At 44.4% G+C, this 16,321-nt stretch overlaps 1 protein-coding gene across 1 annotated transcript; it reads right to left on the reverse strand.

The window, feature by feature from the left end:
* Nucleotides 1-6,147: 6,147 nt before the first annotated feature.
* On the reverse strand, nucleotides 6,148-7,372 carry LOC123499956. The gene is made up of 2 exons (XM_045248488.1): nucleotides 7,307-7,372; nucleotides 6,148-7,140 (listed from the first exon to the last, which is right to left on the reverse strand). The coding sequence occupies exons 1-2, from the start codon at nucleotides 7,370-7,372 to the stop codon at nucleotides 6,148-6,150; spliced, it is 1,059 nt and encodes a 352-aa protein (XP_045104423.1).
* Between the last annotated feature and the right edge of the window lie 8,949 nt (nucleotides 7,373-16,321).

Genomic DNA, 16,321 nt, shown 5'->3' on the forward strand with positions numbered 1-16,321 from the left:
TCTCCTCAGCAACTCCTTCTCCTCCTGTACCCAACCAAGTAGAATTTATAAATGGTAGATGTTATGTGTAACAGGGCGAGGCCTTAATACCCCCTAGAGAAACCGCCCACAAGGACAATTCCACCCACTTCTCTATGAAGTATTAATGCCTCTCCGCACGCCTTGTCCGCAGACGGTGATGACTCACAGACTGGGACAACACGCGCAGTGTATATATTACTATCTACTACGACAAGTGCTTCCTAACACCTGTCAGACTGACACCCCTAGCCTACGACTACTACAACATATGATGTGTACAGCACATCCGGTGGTGTACACACAAGCCCAGACACCACCTACGGGTGACAACCAGCCATACACGGAGTCCAGATACTTGTCACAGACAAATCTGGCGGACGACAACTATGCACCCACTGGCCTGCAGTACGAAGCTTCTCAGCTTTTCACTAGCATGCGTGGCTACAACCACTACTATACAGTATACTACTGATACTACACAACAGATGATGGGGGCACACAGCCACCCACCAAACCCTACTGGTGACTACAGACACCAACAGCAAAAACAGGACGAAACAAAAACGCGTCCCTCCGCGTCGCCACACCCGAGTGGATGAACGCATGACAGGAAATGTAGCCCCCAACCGGCTACACTTTCCTCAGGACAACAAGCCCGCTGTTCTACACAGCCACGGTCTACCGAGTAACAAGCCAGCTACTCAAGGGAGGGCACAACTCCCAGACCGATGACTAGTGAGCACCTTGAGAAGCCCAGCAACACGAATCTCCCTACCCTGTGCCAGACCACGAGAGACGTGTCCACCTCAGCTGAAGACTACCCTGGTACTATAAGCAGTATACTAATGATACTACACAAACGATGGTGGGGGCACACAGCCGCCCACCAAACCACTCTGGTGACCATGGCCACCAACAAAACAAACAGGACGAGACAAAACATGTCTCTCCTCCGCACCGCCACACCACGAGTGGACAAACGCCAGACAGGAAATGTAGACCCAACCGGCCACACTCCTTAGGACAACAAGCCCGTTGTCCTACACAGCCACGGTCTACCCAGTAGCAAGCCAGCTACTCAAACAGGAGGGCACAACTCCCAGACCGATGACTAGTGAGCACTTCACGTGTCTCTTCCTGTGCCGAGAGCGTACGTGTTAACTCCGCTGAAGACTGGCCGGTACTGAGGCAATGCTCGCAGGCACAACAAGATGGTGGAGAGAGGGAGGCGGGTTGGCTGCTCAACAGAACAGCCCGAGGGGCCCGCGCTTGAGGCCATAGGCTACGCCTATAATGAAATAATAAATTAAAGGAGATTAAGACGGTGCCCATCACAATATATATATATATATATATATATATATATATATATATATATATATATATATATACAATATATATATATATATATATATATATATATATATATATATATATATTGTTATGGTTTAACGTATCGCCACATGGCTGCGGTTAGCTGCTACAGCTCACTAGATTGTTATTCTGGCAAAATCACCAACTTTGGTACGATCAGTACAGTGGGGATTATAAAACACTCCACAGAGTCCCCACTACTATAACTCACAGCCGCCGTAACCCTCAGGTTCTTTCAAGGTCGCCAACAGTGTATAATTTCCCCCACTGTAAGGGAATCTCCTCAGCAACTCCTTCTCCTCCTGTACCAAGTAGAATTTATAAATGGTAGATGTTATGTGTAACAGGGCGAGGCCTTAATACCCCCTAGAGAAACCGCCCACAAGGACAATTCCACCCACTTCTCAATGAAGTATTAATGCCTCTCCGCACGCCTTGTACCCAAGCTGTGAGGGTTCACAGACTGGGACAAAACGTGCAGTATATATATTACTATACTATCCTACTACAACAGGTGCTTCCTAACACCTGTCAGACTGACATCCCTGGCCTACTACTACTGCAATATATGATGTGTACAGCACATCCGGTGATGTACACACATGCCCAGACACCACCTACGGGTGACACCAGCTATACACGAGTCCAAATACTAGTCGCAGACAAGTCTGGCGGACAACAACTACGCACCACTGGCCGACATGAAGCCTCTCAGCCTTCAATGGTGTGCGTGGCTACTACCACTACAATACAGTATACTACTGAAACTATACAAAAGATGGTGAGGGCACACAGCCGCCCACCATACCCCAATGGTGACCACAGCCACCAACAAAACAAACAGGACGAGACCCCGAGTGGACGAACGCACTAGAAATGCAGCCCCAACTTACTACACCTCTCCCAGAGCAACAAGCCCGTCGCTCCAACAGTCACGGTCTACCCAGTAGCAAGCCAGCTACTCAAGAGAGGGCACAACTCCCAGACCAATGACTAATGAGTACTTGTAAAGCACAGTCCAGCCACACGTGCCTCTTCCTGTGCCGAGAACGTACGTGTTAACTCTGCTGAAGACTGGCCGGTACTATACACAGCATACTACTGATACTACACAACAGATGGTGGGGGCACACAGCCGCCCACCAAACACACTGGTGACCACGGCCACCAACAAACAAACAGGATGAGACAAAGTGTGTCTCTCCGCGTCGCCACACCCGAGTGGACGAACGCACAACAGGAAATGCAGCCCCAACCGGCTACACTTTCCTCAGGACAACAAGCCCGTTGTCCTACACAGCCACGGTCTACCGAGTAACAAGCCAGCTACTCAACAGGAGGGCACAACTCCCAGACCAATGACTAGTGAGCAACAAGATAAGCCCAGCAACACGAATCTTCCTAACACTGCGCCAGACTGACGAGAGTGCGTGTCTATCTCCGCTGAAGGCTACCTTGAGACTGACTGTGAAGCTCACAGGCACACAAAATGGTGGAAACAAAGAGGTACAGTGGAGACTCATTAATTGAACTTAATTCGTTCCATATGACTGTTTGAGTATCAAAAGGTTTGACTATTCATACCTATAAATCAGGTAATTCGTTCTAATCTTAGCAAAATCTCAAGTTTATAAAAATTTCAATGTAATTTTTTTTTTTATTTTGATTTCTACATACCATAAGTGAAGGCTGGTGATAGATAACATAGAAGAGAAGAGGAGAAGGGTGGGGAGAACGAGGGAGGTTGTCTGAGACAAGTCACCATGCATGAAAACGTCTGGTGCGATTCCTGTGAACCCACTAGTAGAGAGATGTGGCTCACTAACACTTGCACTTGCCACTAGATTCCTTATTTTCACCACCAATAAGCTTCTTTGGTGCCATTGTAAGTTTCTAAATGAAAAACTACCATCAGAAAGCAGAAGAATGCTGTTTTTTTTTTTTTTCCCAAGACTGCAGCAGAAGTATGGGTGTGTACCAGTATCCAGTATTCCAGAATACCAGTATTTTGCTTCGGTGTTACCAGTATTACCGGTATCAGAATGAGACAATGGTGGGGAAGGAGATGCCAGAGCTTTGCATACAATGTGTAAGACCACTCAATTACCAGATAGATATTTTTACCACTAATAAACCTTTGTTGTTAATGTAAGTTTATAAATGAAAAACTATAGATGGAATGAAGAACATTCTGATGACCACAGCAGCATAAATTTGTTTACAACTATGTGTATGGACGTTTGACTATCAGGTATTTTTTTGAGCATTACAATGAACTTTTGTGTTCGAGTATTGAAAAGTTTGACTATTAACACATTTGAGTATTGAGTCTCCACTGTAAGTAAAATTATACATTACATTTGTCACAAAAGCTCCAAGTCCATAATTTATTACTGTAGTGCTGAAGCTTAATATTTTAACTACTGACATCAGTCATTTTCATGAGTTTCATGATATCACTTTATTAACCAAAATATTTAACATATCCAACCCTTATCTTAGTCCAATACTTTAAAATATTGCATTTGATCATTTCATGATGTTCATACGACTCATTGTAACCCCAGATGTAACACCATCTGTATTATAAAACAAAGGCATTTTTGCATTAAACATATCTCTACCAACTTGAAGTGCATAAATAACTCAGTTATACTTGTTTATGCAGTAGAGTTTGTGAATCATTTTAATTTTTGCTGTGGGTAATATGGTTCTTCATTTTTATGAAAACTTTTATGGTACAGTAATATGGGGGCATACTATATTGTCGGTGAGGAAATATATCAGAAAAAAATAGGTTTAAATCTTGAAGATCAGAAATATTGATTAGAGATCAGAAATATTCATTAGAGAATGGATTACCTACAACACAGCTACAACACAGGAGGAAACTAAGTACTTTTTTTTCTCTTCAAGAAAAATTTCTATTTTATACAAATCATGCCCATAATAGGAACAATTTCTACAGCTATTTTGATGCACCCAAAAATAGTTTGAAATTATAAATTAATGATATATTGATATCTGAAAATAAATAAGCCTGTTATATAAAATGTTCTATTAATGAAAAATAACAATGAAAGAATTTTTTTTGAGGCATGACTCTCTTATCTTAGCAACTCATATTACATGTCTATTTCACCCTTGTAATACCAATGAAAATATTATAAATGAAATTTTGCTGTTTGAAATAAGATGAATATACATCCCATATTATTTTATTATCCAAACAGTGGAAAACTAGAGCTAGTTGCAACTTTTTCTATCAATACTTCATTTCATGTTAAATGAAGACAAGAAATTACTTAACTTTATTACACTGTGTGTTGTAGGTAGCTTATTCCTATTCCCTGAGCATATTTCTGGTCCACAGTCTTACCTTCATGATTTGAATTTGATTTTTCAGTAACATTTTTCCACTAATAGGGCAATATACCCCGACATCACCTGAATTGTAATTTCCACCAACTGTTACATATATCTGTTACTTACATTTCTTCCTATTAAGACAGCTAAACAAGTATGTGTGGGTTTTATCTTGTTCATGAGTAAAAATAAAATATGTAAAAAATTTGTGTACTCTACACCTCACAATATTGTATTGCAAAAACTCCCTCCTACCCATGTTGCCTGCAAACCAGTATGACAGCAACAATGTTGGATGAAAGCCATGTATATATCATCAAATATCGTGTAGTACATATGCTTAATAATTGTAAGATTAAACGATACTTACCAAGTTGAAGTTTGATCGTAATTTCACGAACATTTAAACGACGTCACTGAGGCAGTAAATGAGATGTCTATGCCGCTCCTCATCAATCCTTCAGAGTGTTGGTTTGAGGAACAAAGTATAAAAATTACAAAAACTAAAAATTAAACAGTGAGTGAAGAAAACACCCCAAAACACGGCGACCAAGAAGCCGGGGGAGGGAAGGGAGGGCATTTACTGCCTCAGTGATGTCGTTTAAATGTTCGTGAAATTACGATCAAACTTCAACTTGGTAAGTATCGTTTAATCTTACAATTTCACTTCACAATATTTAAACTGACGTCACCGAGGCAACAAATGAGAGCTTTAGAGCAGGTCCTCAAACCAAGCTGAACCCCAAAACCAGGAACGACTGAAAACCATATAGTATCTTCTTCATGTATTCCAGCCAAAAGCATACAATTAAGTACAAATATGTGGACAAACAATGAATTCATATGAAAATCATCACAAAAACCCGTAGTACAATTTACATATTCATGGAGGAGACCCATCCTCCGCCAACACCGCCTGTGCAAATAACCCCTTCTTGCTAATTGGCCTTCCATAAAACTTTGCGAAGGTAGACTCCCTGGACCAGCCCACAGATGAAAGGATGGAGGACAGCGGAAGACGGAGCGCAGTGAGAAAAAGCAGGCCTCTCCTGAAATACGGCTCGCATAAATCTAATAACCAACGGATGTTGACCTGCTGGTTGACCCCCGATCTTAGCGATGGCAGACACGGCCGAACGGATGGTATTCATAGTACTATAACTCCGAACGGGAACCCTCTGAAATTCACACAGTAGGAAGTCTAAAAGAAAACTTAAAGGTGGTAGAAATGGATCAATTTCCCGCCGGAGACAAACTGACACCCATCTTGAGAGATACGGCCTATACTGTTGTAAAGTGCTCTTCCGCCAGGAGTGAAGCAAAAGCTGGGCAACGTCTCGCGATAGGCCTTGGACTTCAAAGGATCGCCTGATAAACTCATCGCAGTCAACACCAGAGACCGGGCCCGCGGGTGGATGTAAGCAGGGTTCTGCGGTAATGACACAGGGAGGCGAGGGAGGAGGACTGGTGGCTGAACAAGAAACTGAAGGGCCCTGGGAACCATGCTTGTGACGGCCAAAGAGGTAGAATCGCGATCAAGGAAGCCCGGTCCTCCTGGAGTTTCCGCAGCACTCTGGCAATGAGACTGAAAGGAGGAAAGGCATATGAAGTCCTGTCTGCCCAATTAATTGAAAAAGCATCAACAAAAGTAGCTGCAGGGTCAGGTTTCCAAGAAACATAGGTAGCCACCTGGGCATTTAAGCGCGACGCAAACAGGTCAATATCGGGAACATAAAACATGTCACATAACCTTCGAAAGACAAGGGGGTCCAACATCCATTCGGTGTCTAAATTCTTTAACCTAGACAAAGAATCTGCCTCCACATTCTGGGTACCCTTTACATGAGCTGCAGACAAGGTAAGGCCCCGAGACCCGGCCCAAGCATAGATCTCCTCTATCAAAAAGTTAAGACGGATCTTCGTGCTCCCACTGCGATTCAGGCACGCGACAGCCACGGTGTTATCTGAACGAAGGCGGATGTGGGCATTACTGACATTCTTACATAGTGACTGGAGACCAAGTAATATAGCTCGCAATTCTAGGCAATTGATGTGGTCTAACTCCGCGTGAGCCCAAGAGCCGCCCGACGCCACGGATCCGACAATGGCACCCCAACCTGTCAGACAAGCATCGGCAAACAATTCAAGGTCAGGGGAAGAAGAACGCAGTGATTTAGATTGCAAGGGAACATTATTATCCCACCAAAGAACTAATTCCTTAGCATGCTCATCCAAAGAAACTCTAGCTGCATAATCCCCTTGGTGCCGGGCAAGCTCCCTGTTCCTAATGATCTCAAGGTACTTGTAACGAACGGGGGCCAGGTCAACAGCTGGCTCGGCAGCCACAGCGAGGCCAATGAAAGAAGCTAAATCACGCACCTAGTCCCTGAATTTTGATAATTTTCCTGAGAGGCAGAGTAGCAGTCATGAGGCATGAGTTTAGAATAATTCCCAAAAATTCCACCTCCTGAGTAGGGACCAAAACTGATTTTTTAACATTAATAGTGAGCCCAACCGAATCAAAAAGATACAGAGCATAACTCACATTGCTAATTAGCTCCTCCTCCGAGGGAGCAAAAAAGATGCAATCATCAATATAACAGATGACCATAATCCCAAGGGACCGGAGGTGACAGAACACTGGTTTCAATAATTTTGTAAAGATCCGAGGGGCAGATGTTAACCCTTGAGGAAGACAGGTAAAGTGAAAACATTGGCCCTTCCAAAAAAACGGAACCAACACCTTTCCTCAGGTCTCACATACACAGAATAATAAGCATCCTGAAAATCAATAGTCATGAAAAAACACTGGGGCTGGACTAAACGCACCACATCCTTAAAGGAATCCATTTTAAAGTGAGTGTGAGTAACATAAGGATTTAGCTCTTTCAAGTTTAGAATGACTCTGGCAGTAGTACTGTCTTTCTTTACAGTGGGAAAAACATTGGAATAAAAAGCATTGCCAGGAGAGGGCTCACATCTCTCAAACCTAAGCAGCGCGGCATCCAGGGCCGCCCTGTCACTTTCTGAAAGGGACAGGGGCTGAGGCAGAGCAGATTGTAAGAGAAGCTCATCAAACTCAAGCACATGGCCACAAACCACATCAAAAATTCATTTATCGGAGGAAAGAGCTAGCCACTGCTGTCTAGCGGTGAAAATTTTTCCGCTCATAAAATTGTCAGAGGTATTGGATAAAGAGTTAATGGTAATACTTACTCGGCAAGGGTTCACTGGGCCGGCCTGTGTTGCTGGTTCCCCCTCAGCGGAGGAGGCCGCTGGCCTAAAAAAGGCTTAGACCGAAACCTTGAGTTCTGGGAAGGAGGGGTCCTCCTGGGAGCCTGGCGGGAAGCAGCCTTCCACCTGGGACCTCCTGACCGGTATGGGCGGAAAGAAGGCCTGCCCAGCCGCCTGGCCCGATGCAACTCCTCACACTTCGTAATGACATCAAAGGGAAACAGCTCTGCAGTGCCAACTTCACAGTCCCAACGGCAAAGCTCCGCAAGGGCTGAATCGTTCACGTGAATGCGGGCCACTTCCTTCCTGAGCTGGTTAAGGTAACACACTGCAGAAGTCAGGAGACGTACACAGTTATTCAGGCCATCCAGGTAATCATCCACAGGCTTACCTTTCCTCTCCCCAATGTCACTCAGGCACTGGGCAACCGGAACCAGGGCCTTGGAGAGCAGGCCATTGGTGAAAACCAGGCGAGCATCAATCAGCCTGCCCCCCACACTTAGAGCCTTGGTAATAACAGCATTTGTAGCAGGCACAATCAGATTAGGAACATTGCTGGGCAACCTCACCTTACTACAGGTAGTTTTCACCCCCTCCGAGGTGGGGCGACGCCTGAGGCTATCATCTAAAATGCCTGCTAAACGGTCAGACAGGGGCTCACCTTTCTTCTCCTGACCATGAAAATGCCCCGCCAGTTCTTCCAAAGCCCGATGAAAATCAGCGTCTTCAAGCGTGCCCCGTGGGCCACCCAGTTCATCCAGCCCCGCTAGCGGATCGGCCGCTGCCTCTCGCACCTCACCGTCTTCGGATTCTGCGCTCTCGATGCTGCCAAAGCCACTGAAGTCCCCACTGTGAGCCTGGGGTACCGTCTCAGGAGAACGCCTGTCCAGCTTCGCAATCAGGTCTGCCACGATGGAACTCAAATGGCTGACACGATCCTCTAGGGACGGGCCAGCTGAGTTGACATCACGTGGCTGACTCGGCCCCGCCAGGGCCGAACCGGAAGCCAGCTGAAACGCTATGTCATGGCCAGGGTCACGGCGGTCCCTTTTTCCCTGCTGAACATCAGACCAAGCACCATCTTCGCAGGGGCGTTTCCTGCCCCGTGGAGGGGAAGCCGACCGGCCGAAGGAACAAAGGGGCGAATCGGTAAGGCCTGCTGGGTCCGCCATCTGCAAACGGGGCCACCCGACAACAGGGCAAATAAGCCAACACGATCCTAAGATCGAGAAGTGTACCACCATGTATCAGCAGCGCAGGGTAAAGGAGAAGGTGAAAACTGACCAGGACAACCCCGAGGAGAAGCAGGCAAAGAAAAGGGCAGCAGCAGGCTCCGAGGAGCAGCCGGCAAAAAACTTGAGATCCGAGCTCGTGTGTAGACCAGACGAGGACGAACAACAGACTGACGAGGAGCAGCATAGACATCTCATTTGTTGCCTCGGTGATGTCAGTTTAAATATTGTGAAGTGAAATCATATTCAATACTTTATCAGATGAGGTACCATCTAGGGCAGTCAAGTACTGTGTAGAACAGCTAGCACCAGTACTGACACAGCTGCTCCAGGACTACATTGCCCAGGGACAAGTGTCTAAAACATGAAAGCTGACCCAAATTAAATCCATTGGCAAAATTCCCTTCCTCAAACAATTTTTAACAATTTCAGACCCATTGCTCTTACATCTAATATCATGAAATGCTTGGAAAATATTGTTAGAAATCTTTTATATTATGAAAAAGAAAATTTAAGAGATCAAAAGCAGTTTTCTTTCTGTAAGTGTCCAAGATGCAAGCTTAACTTTTATGAATGACATTAGCAAATAACTAAATAAAAGAAATTCATTAACAAGAATTTTAATCATAGATTTCAGTTCAGCTTTCAACACCATGCAACCCATACATTTGAAGAAGCTGCTGGAGATTAAACAATAACCTTTTAAACATGAATTTTTAGTTTTTTAAACAAAAAGCCTCAATACACCAAAATCAATAATGAATTATCCAACAAAATTGCTACCAACACTGGTGTGCATCAGAGGTATGTAATGTCTCAAATATTATTTGGTCTGTTATATAAATGATTATAAGAGTATCTTTGACAACTGTATCATAAGCAAATAAGCTGATGATACAGTAGTTATTGGAATGATGGTGGATGATGACTACAGAAATTATGTAAGTGAGGTAAACAAATTCTTTGACTGGTGTAAAGAAAATGATCTAATTTAGTTTTGAATGTAAAGAAAACCAAGGAAATGTTAATATATTTTAGAAAAAAAATTTTGATTTTCCAAATATCAATCAGTATTGATGGGGAGGTCTGTGGAGTCTGTAAATTATACAAATACCTCAGGATTGTAGTCAATAATGACCTCAAAGGGAATGTAAATAAAAATCTAGTCACAAGAAAATGCAACCAAAGACTTGACTTTGTGAGAATTTTGAATAACATTCATGCAGAAAATAATAATCTTGTTTTATAAATCCATCTTAGAGTCTACTTTATAGTTTTCATTCACTATCTGGTACAAGGAATTAAGCTCAACAGACAAAAATAAGTTAAAGGAAATTGTTAGAAAGGTTAAAAAGTTAAGAACAGAAGTAAAAAACAGATATGCTACATCAAGGCCACATTAAAACAAGTGGAAAAAATAATACAGGACCAAACAAACATTCTAAATCATTACTTTACATTTGTAATTTCAAGAAGAAGGCTGGCACTATCCATGAACAGAACAGTGAATGCATACTCAAATGCACCTTACCAAAAGGCACCTTTGACAATGGCAGGCCAAAAGTGCCTTTCCACTATTTTAGATTCCCATACTCAAAATTTTGAGCATCGCGTATGCTGGATCAAAAGATGCCTTTATACTAATATTCCTCTATTAGGACTTGACTTTTAACATGCTTGCTAATCACAATGGCCATGAGAAGCTATGTCTTGGAATTATAAGCCAATCACAAAGTAGCATTATCAACTCGCTGCACAGGGATAAACACATACTGTAATAAGAGTTACTGGCCCAATGTCTACACAGTTACTGTTTGTTGGGGAATTTATATCTTTTACTATAGTCCATTCATCCAAAGAATCCAGGCCGAAACCGCTAGTTCGGTTGGCAACCCTGCCCATCCCCACTGCCACTAAACCTTCCCGACACTTAAATTTTCTTCAAGTACATTTATTTTTCTTCACTTAACTCAATAGATATACAAGTTTATAGCTTGAAGAAAAATAATTGTACTTGAAGAAAATTTAAGTGTCGAGAAGGTTTAGTGGCGGCAGGGGTAGGCAGGGCTGCCAACCGAACTAGCAGTTTCGGCCTGAATTCTTTGGATGAACGGACTTTAGGTATGGCATACCATGGGGATTAGCCGGCAAAGAAGAGGAAGCAGCCAAGCTTTACGGAAGATGAATTATTGGTGTCAATAATGAAGTGACAAAGGGAAAAAAATGTTATTTGTGGCTTTTCCTCTTGTAACATTCCAAGGACTTAATTTGCTCTTCTGGCCATGCTCTTGAATCTTCCGAGTTTTTCACTCAACAATCACTGTATAACTAAATTCATCTGTGCTGTCTGTCTCTCCCATGACTCTTCTGACTATTGTACTGTAGTAAATTCTTTGACTATCTAACTTCCAAAGTGTAACACATTCTTTCCCTCTACCCTTTTGCAGAGATTTCCATTCTTGCAGATTTCAATGTTCACCACACACTTTGGCTTTCTTCTTCCCTCACTGACCATCTTGGTGAACTAGCCTTCACCTTTGCTATACTCCATGACCTAGAGCAACTGGTGCAACACCCTACTCGTATTCCTGACCTTGATTTCTTCCTCACCTCTAATCCTGTTTATGCTGTCACCTTTTCATCTCTGTTAGGCTCCTCTGATCACAATCTCATTTCTGTATCTTGTCCTATTTCTCCAATCACCCAAAGTGGAGGATGGATGGATGGATTTTATTTTAGGCGCCACAACACCTAAGGTCATATAGCACCACTGCAGTATCTTAATTAATACTATGTAGTTTATAAAAAACTAAAAGCAATTAAAAAAACAATAAAATTAAAGGTAACTAAAAAACTAAATACAATAGAATTAAATAAAACATTAAAATACATATGATAAAATGAAATAAAATTCACAAATTGGGGAGAAGGCCAGCTTCTTCCAAAAATCTAAAAACGTCATGGCCTTGGGCCAGGCATGCTGGTCCAAGGACCTTTGAGAGATAATAGACACCGCTATCTCTACCGTGACACCGGTAGAGGTAGCGGTGTCTAAAGTCAGTCAAACTAGGGCACTCGACAAGCAGGTGCCGCACCGTAAGTGGCGCCAGTCAGTCATCACAGTAGGGTTGAGGGTCCCTGGTCAACAATTATCCCTGTGTAAGATACGTGTGACTGATACGTAGCTGTGCTAACACAACCTGTGTTCGGCGGTCGCGGATATGGGTGTATGTTCAGTCATGGTGAACGGAAGTGGTGATTTCTCCCATTTTCAATTTTCAAGGTGGCAAGCCCCGTTTGCCACCTCCTCTGCCATCTTGCAATAATCGCCAGGCGAATGTACTGGAATACATCTCAAAATGGGACAGGGGCAGAGGGTGAAACATGACATGCTGCTTCTTTAGCAAGGCGATCTGCATGTTCGTTCCCGGGAACACCAACGTGACCAGGGACCCACCAGAACTCAACATGATATCCTTTTCTCATAAGCAGATATAGCCACTCCAAAGCTGATAAAACCAATGGGTTAAGGGAAATAATGGAGGAGAGAGCAGTAAGAGCACTACGAGAATCACAAAAAATTGTAAGAGTAGAAACCAGGAGAGTGAAAAATGATCTGTAAAGCTAGAAGTATGGCAGACAGCTCTACAGTAAAGACAGATGCCACTGAAGGAAGGCTGCCAGTCCGGTAGAAGGAGGGAAAAACCACACTTAACCCAACACCTGCATCGGACTTGGAACCATCAGTAAAGACAGGGATGGGATGAGAATGTGTAGAATAGTGTTCTAAAAACCGTATATGGGACAGAGCTGGCAGAAGACCCGTCTTGCCATCCATGGCAGGAGGGCATAATGATACAGTGGGAAGCTGCCAATAACCAACTCGTGGGAATCGGAAAGAATAAACAGGAGTGGGGTCGATAGGTAAGTCCGTCATGAGATTGGCGATACGAAGGCCAAAAGGTTTAGGGAGACTAGGTCAAGTGACATATGCCTGCGAACGCGAGTCCCGCAATATTGACATACAAGGGACAGAATCAGGAAGACAGTGGGTGCGAAACCAACACCGTAGCATTGAAGACTGGCGCCGAAGGTTGAACGGGCAGAAACCAGCATCCACTAGATGTCTGAAATGCACCCGTAGCCAAGCTGACTCCAGCATGATGCACAGAGTCTAGCACACGTAGCCGTGCCTCCGTTGCAGAGGAGTAGATCTCACAACCGTATTCCAGCTTGGCAAGGATAAGTATTCGGTGAAGAAGCAGCAGAGTGTCCCTGTCCGCACCTCAAGAGGTGTGACTTAAAACCCGAAGAAGGGATAGTGCCGTTCTGCAAGACACCTTAAGAGAACTGAAATGGGGAACCCAAGTAAGACGGTTGTCAAAAACGAGGCCAAGATATTGAGTCGCCTCCACACATGAGAGGCGTCTATTGGCTAAATATAAATCAGGATCTGGATGGATGCCACGGTCGCTACAAAAATGTATGGCTACGGTCTTCGAGGTGGAAAAAAGAAAACCATTTATGTTGGTCCAACGGAACACCCTATTGATCGCCAGTTGGAGCTTGCTCTCAATCAGAGACATTCTAGCAGCCAAAAAAGAGATGCATAAGTCGTCCACATATAAGGAGCTGTGAATGCCATCCGTGAGAGTATCTATAACACCATTTACAGTGACTGCGAATAGTGTAACACTAAGAATACAAGGAGGACGAGGGTCAGGCTGCACTGCACTTTTTGACACAGTTGGTCCATGAGGGATGGCTGTGATAAAATCATCGGACGACTCCATGCTAAGACCATCCTCATCACAAGAAGCCTGATCTGAGACAGAGGGTGTCACAGAAGGCTGAACAGAAACCATTGGAGCTACCATTGCAGAGTGGTCCCTGGAGGACTCACGATCATGTGCACCAGGAGAAACCTTAGATTGCTTTGGCTGAGCTAAATCTATCGACTCCGCAGAGCCGCGGTGCCGCTTGGTCAGGCCCTTCAAAGGCTTAGGTGATACAGGAGGGAAATGGACATCCACTACATGGGTCACCTTGGTCAAGTCCGGATTATTCCCGCCACATCTTTCAGATGACTCAGCTGAGTCATCAGACAAAAGGGCAAACTTATTAGCCAAATGAACAGGACCACCAGCCCCAACAGAGCGAGAGGTAGCAGAAGGAGTTGTCTTCGGACCCGCAGACTCAGCTGATGAGCGTGTGGCCAATGAAGCATAGGATGTCGCACCAGTACCGTCCTTCTGGCGGTAAAGAAGTTCACAGCGGGCGCTACCAAGGCTGATGAACTGACTATTAGTGAGCTATAGAATATCCTGCTCGAGGCGATACCTCGGGCATTGCCTGGAACGTACATACCTGGTGAGCATCGCGGCAATGGAAACAATAAGCAGCAGCATTACAATGCTCCTCAGAATGTGAGTCTAATGCTGAGCAATTACCATGACCGTACCTGTAGCATGAGAAACACTGAAGAGGGCGGGAAATAAAACGTCTCACCCTAAGATTGGTGGGACCAATATGAACACAGTCTGGGAGGGTGGAACCAAAGAAGGTGAGAAGGACCATGTTGGAGGAATTCCTCATCTTAGTCACCTTATGGACAGAGCTAGGGCACATAGTTAGTATTTCCTCCTCAGGAAATTCATAAAGATCCTGACTGTAAACACAACCTTTACTATAATTAAAGGTGGGATGAGCCTTCACGGTCTCAAACATGCTGTCAGTAGGGCATGGGAGATGTTGCAACATCCTCGCCTGCGTAATATCTTTAGCCCGCACGAGCACCCCTTACCGTACTTCTTCAGATTTCCCTCAGGAATCGTGCCGATCTCTTTGGCCAGGTACCGGGAGGCATGGATGAAATTCCCATGCCCATTTCTGTAGTACGCCACAAACCAACGTGGAGGCGGGATCTGGCGGACTTCTGGAACTGAATTCTCTAAATAGTTGTCAAAAACATTTGTCCATGTCACTCTGAAACATTACGTGAGTGAAGTTTTGCCGTAAAGCCAGAGCCGGCAAGGGGCAGAGATGCTACATGTTCAAAAGCCAAACGGGCTTCATCACATGACAGAAACGTCACATAGCAGCGGTTAGATGGAAAGTCCTTATCATAAACAAGTCGAATGCGAAGAACCGTGCCATACACCTTGAGAAGGGAGTGCAAGGCGTGATAAGAAAAGATGGATTAACATTTACCATCAAAATGGAGTCCAAACCAGCAGAGATGCATCCCTAAGAAGAACTCCTAGAACAGGAGACTGCTGTGAGAGGCCCTTGTGGAGGGGAATCCTTCTCTCTACTCAGACCTGAAGATGACGTCTCGCTGGCCAGGTCAGCCACCTCACGAGAACCTGATAATTTTTTGTGTTTTCCCATAAGCATACAGTAAGACAAAATATTAGCTCCAGGGGCAAGGGATGGATGGATGGATTTTAATTTTTGGCACCGCAACAACAATGGTCATATGGTGCCGCTACTATAAATGAATTGACACTAACGTGTATATAAAAAAAAACTAATTAAAAGTGATTAAAAACAATACAATTAAAAAGGAGAAGGCCTGCTTCTCCCAAAAACCTAAAAACGTCATGGCCTTGGGCCAGGCACGCTGGTCCAAGGACCTGAGATAGGTGATAGATACCGCTATCTCCATCGCGGCACCGATAGAGGTAGCGGTGTCTTAGGTTAATCAAGGTTGGGCACTCCACTAGTAGATGCCGCACCATAAGTGGCACCAGGCAGTCATCACAGTAAGGTTGAGGGTCCCTGGTCAGTAGGTACTTTTGTGTAAGGTACGGGTGACCTATTCACAGTCTCACCAGTAAAGTCTGTGCACGGTGGTCCCGAACATGGGTGTATGTCCAGTGAGGGATAGAGGAAGTAGTGATCTCTCCCATTTTCGAGGTGGCGACCCCCGTTAGCCACCTCCTCTGCCAAACTGCAGCAACTGCCAAACGAATAAAATTAAGTACATCTCGAAACGGAACAGGGGCAGGAGAGGGAGCGCTACTTGCTGCCTCTTTAGCCAGGTGATCTGAGTGTTCATTCCCGGGAACATCTACGTGACCAGGGACCCAACA

The sequence above is a fragment of the Portunus trituberculatus genome, chromosome 50 (genome assembly GCF_017591435.1).
Source record: "Portunus trituberculatus isolate SZX2019 chromosome 50, ASM1759143v1, whole genome shotgun sequence".
Lineage (NCBI taxonomy): Eukaryota > Metazoa > Arthropoda > Malacostraca > Decapoda > Portunidae > Portunus > Portunus trituberculatus.

Excerpts from the sequence above, each read along its gene's own strand:
- LOC123499956 (XM_045248488.1), bottom strand. The coding sequence starts at position 7,372 with ATGGTCATCTGTTATATTGATGATTGCATCTTTTTTGCTCCCTCGGAG. Across the intron at positions 7,141-7,306 it reads AGGAGGAGCTAATTAGCAAT|GTGCGTGATTTAGCTTCTTT; the intron begins GTGAGTTATGCT and ends TTCAGGGACTAG.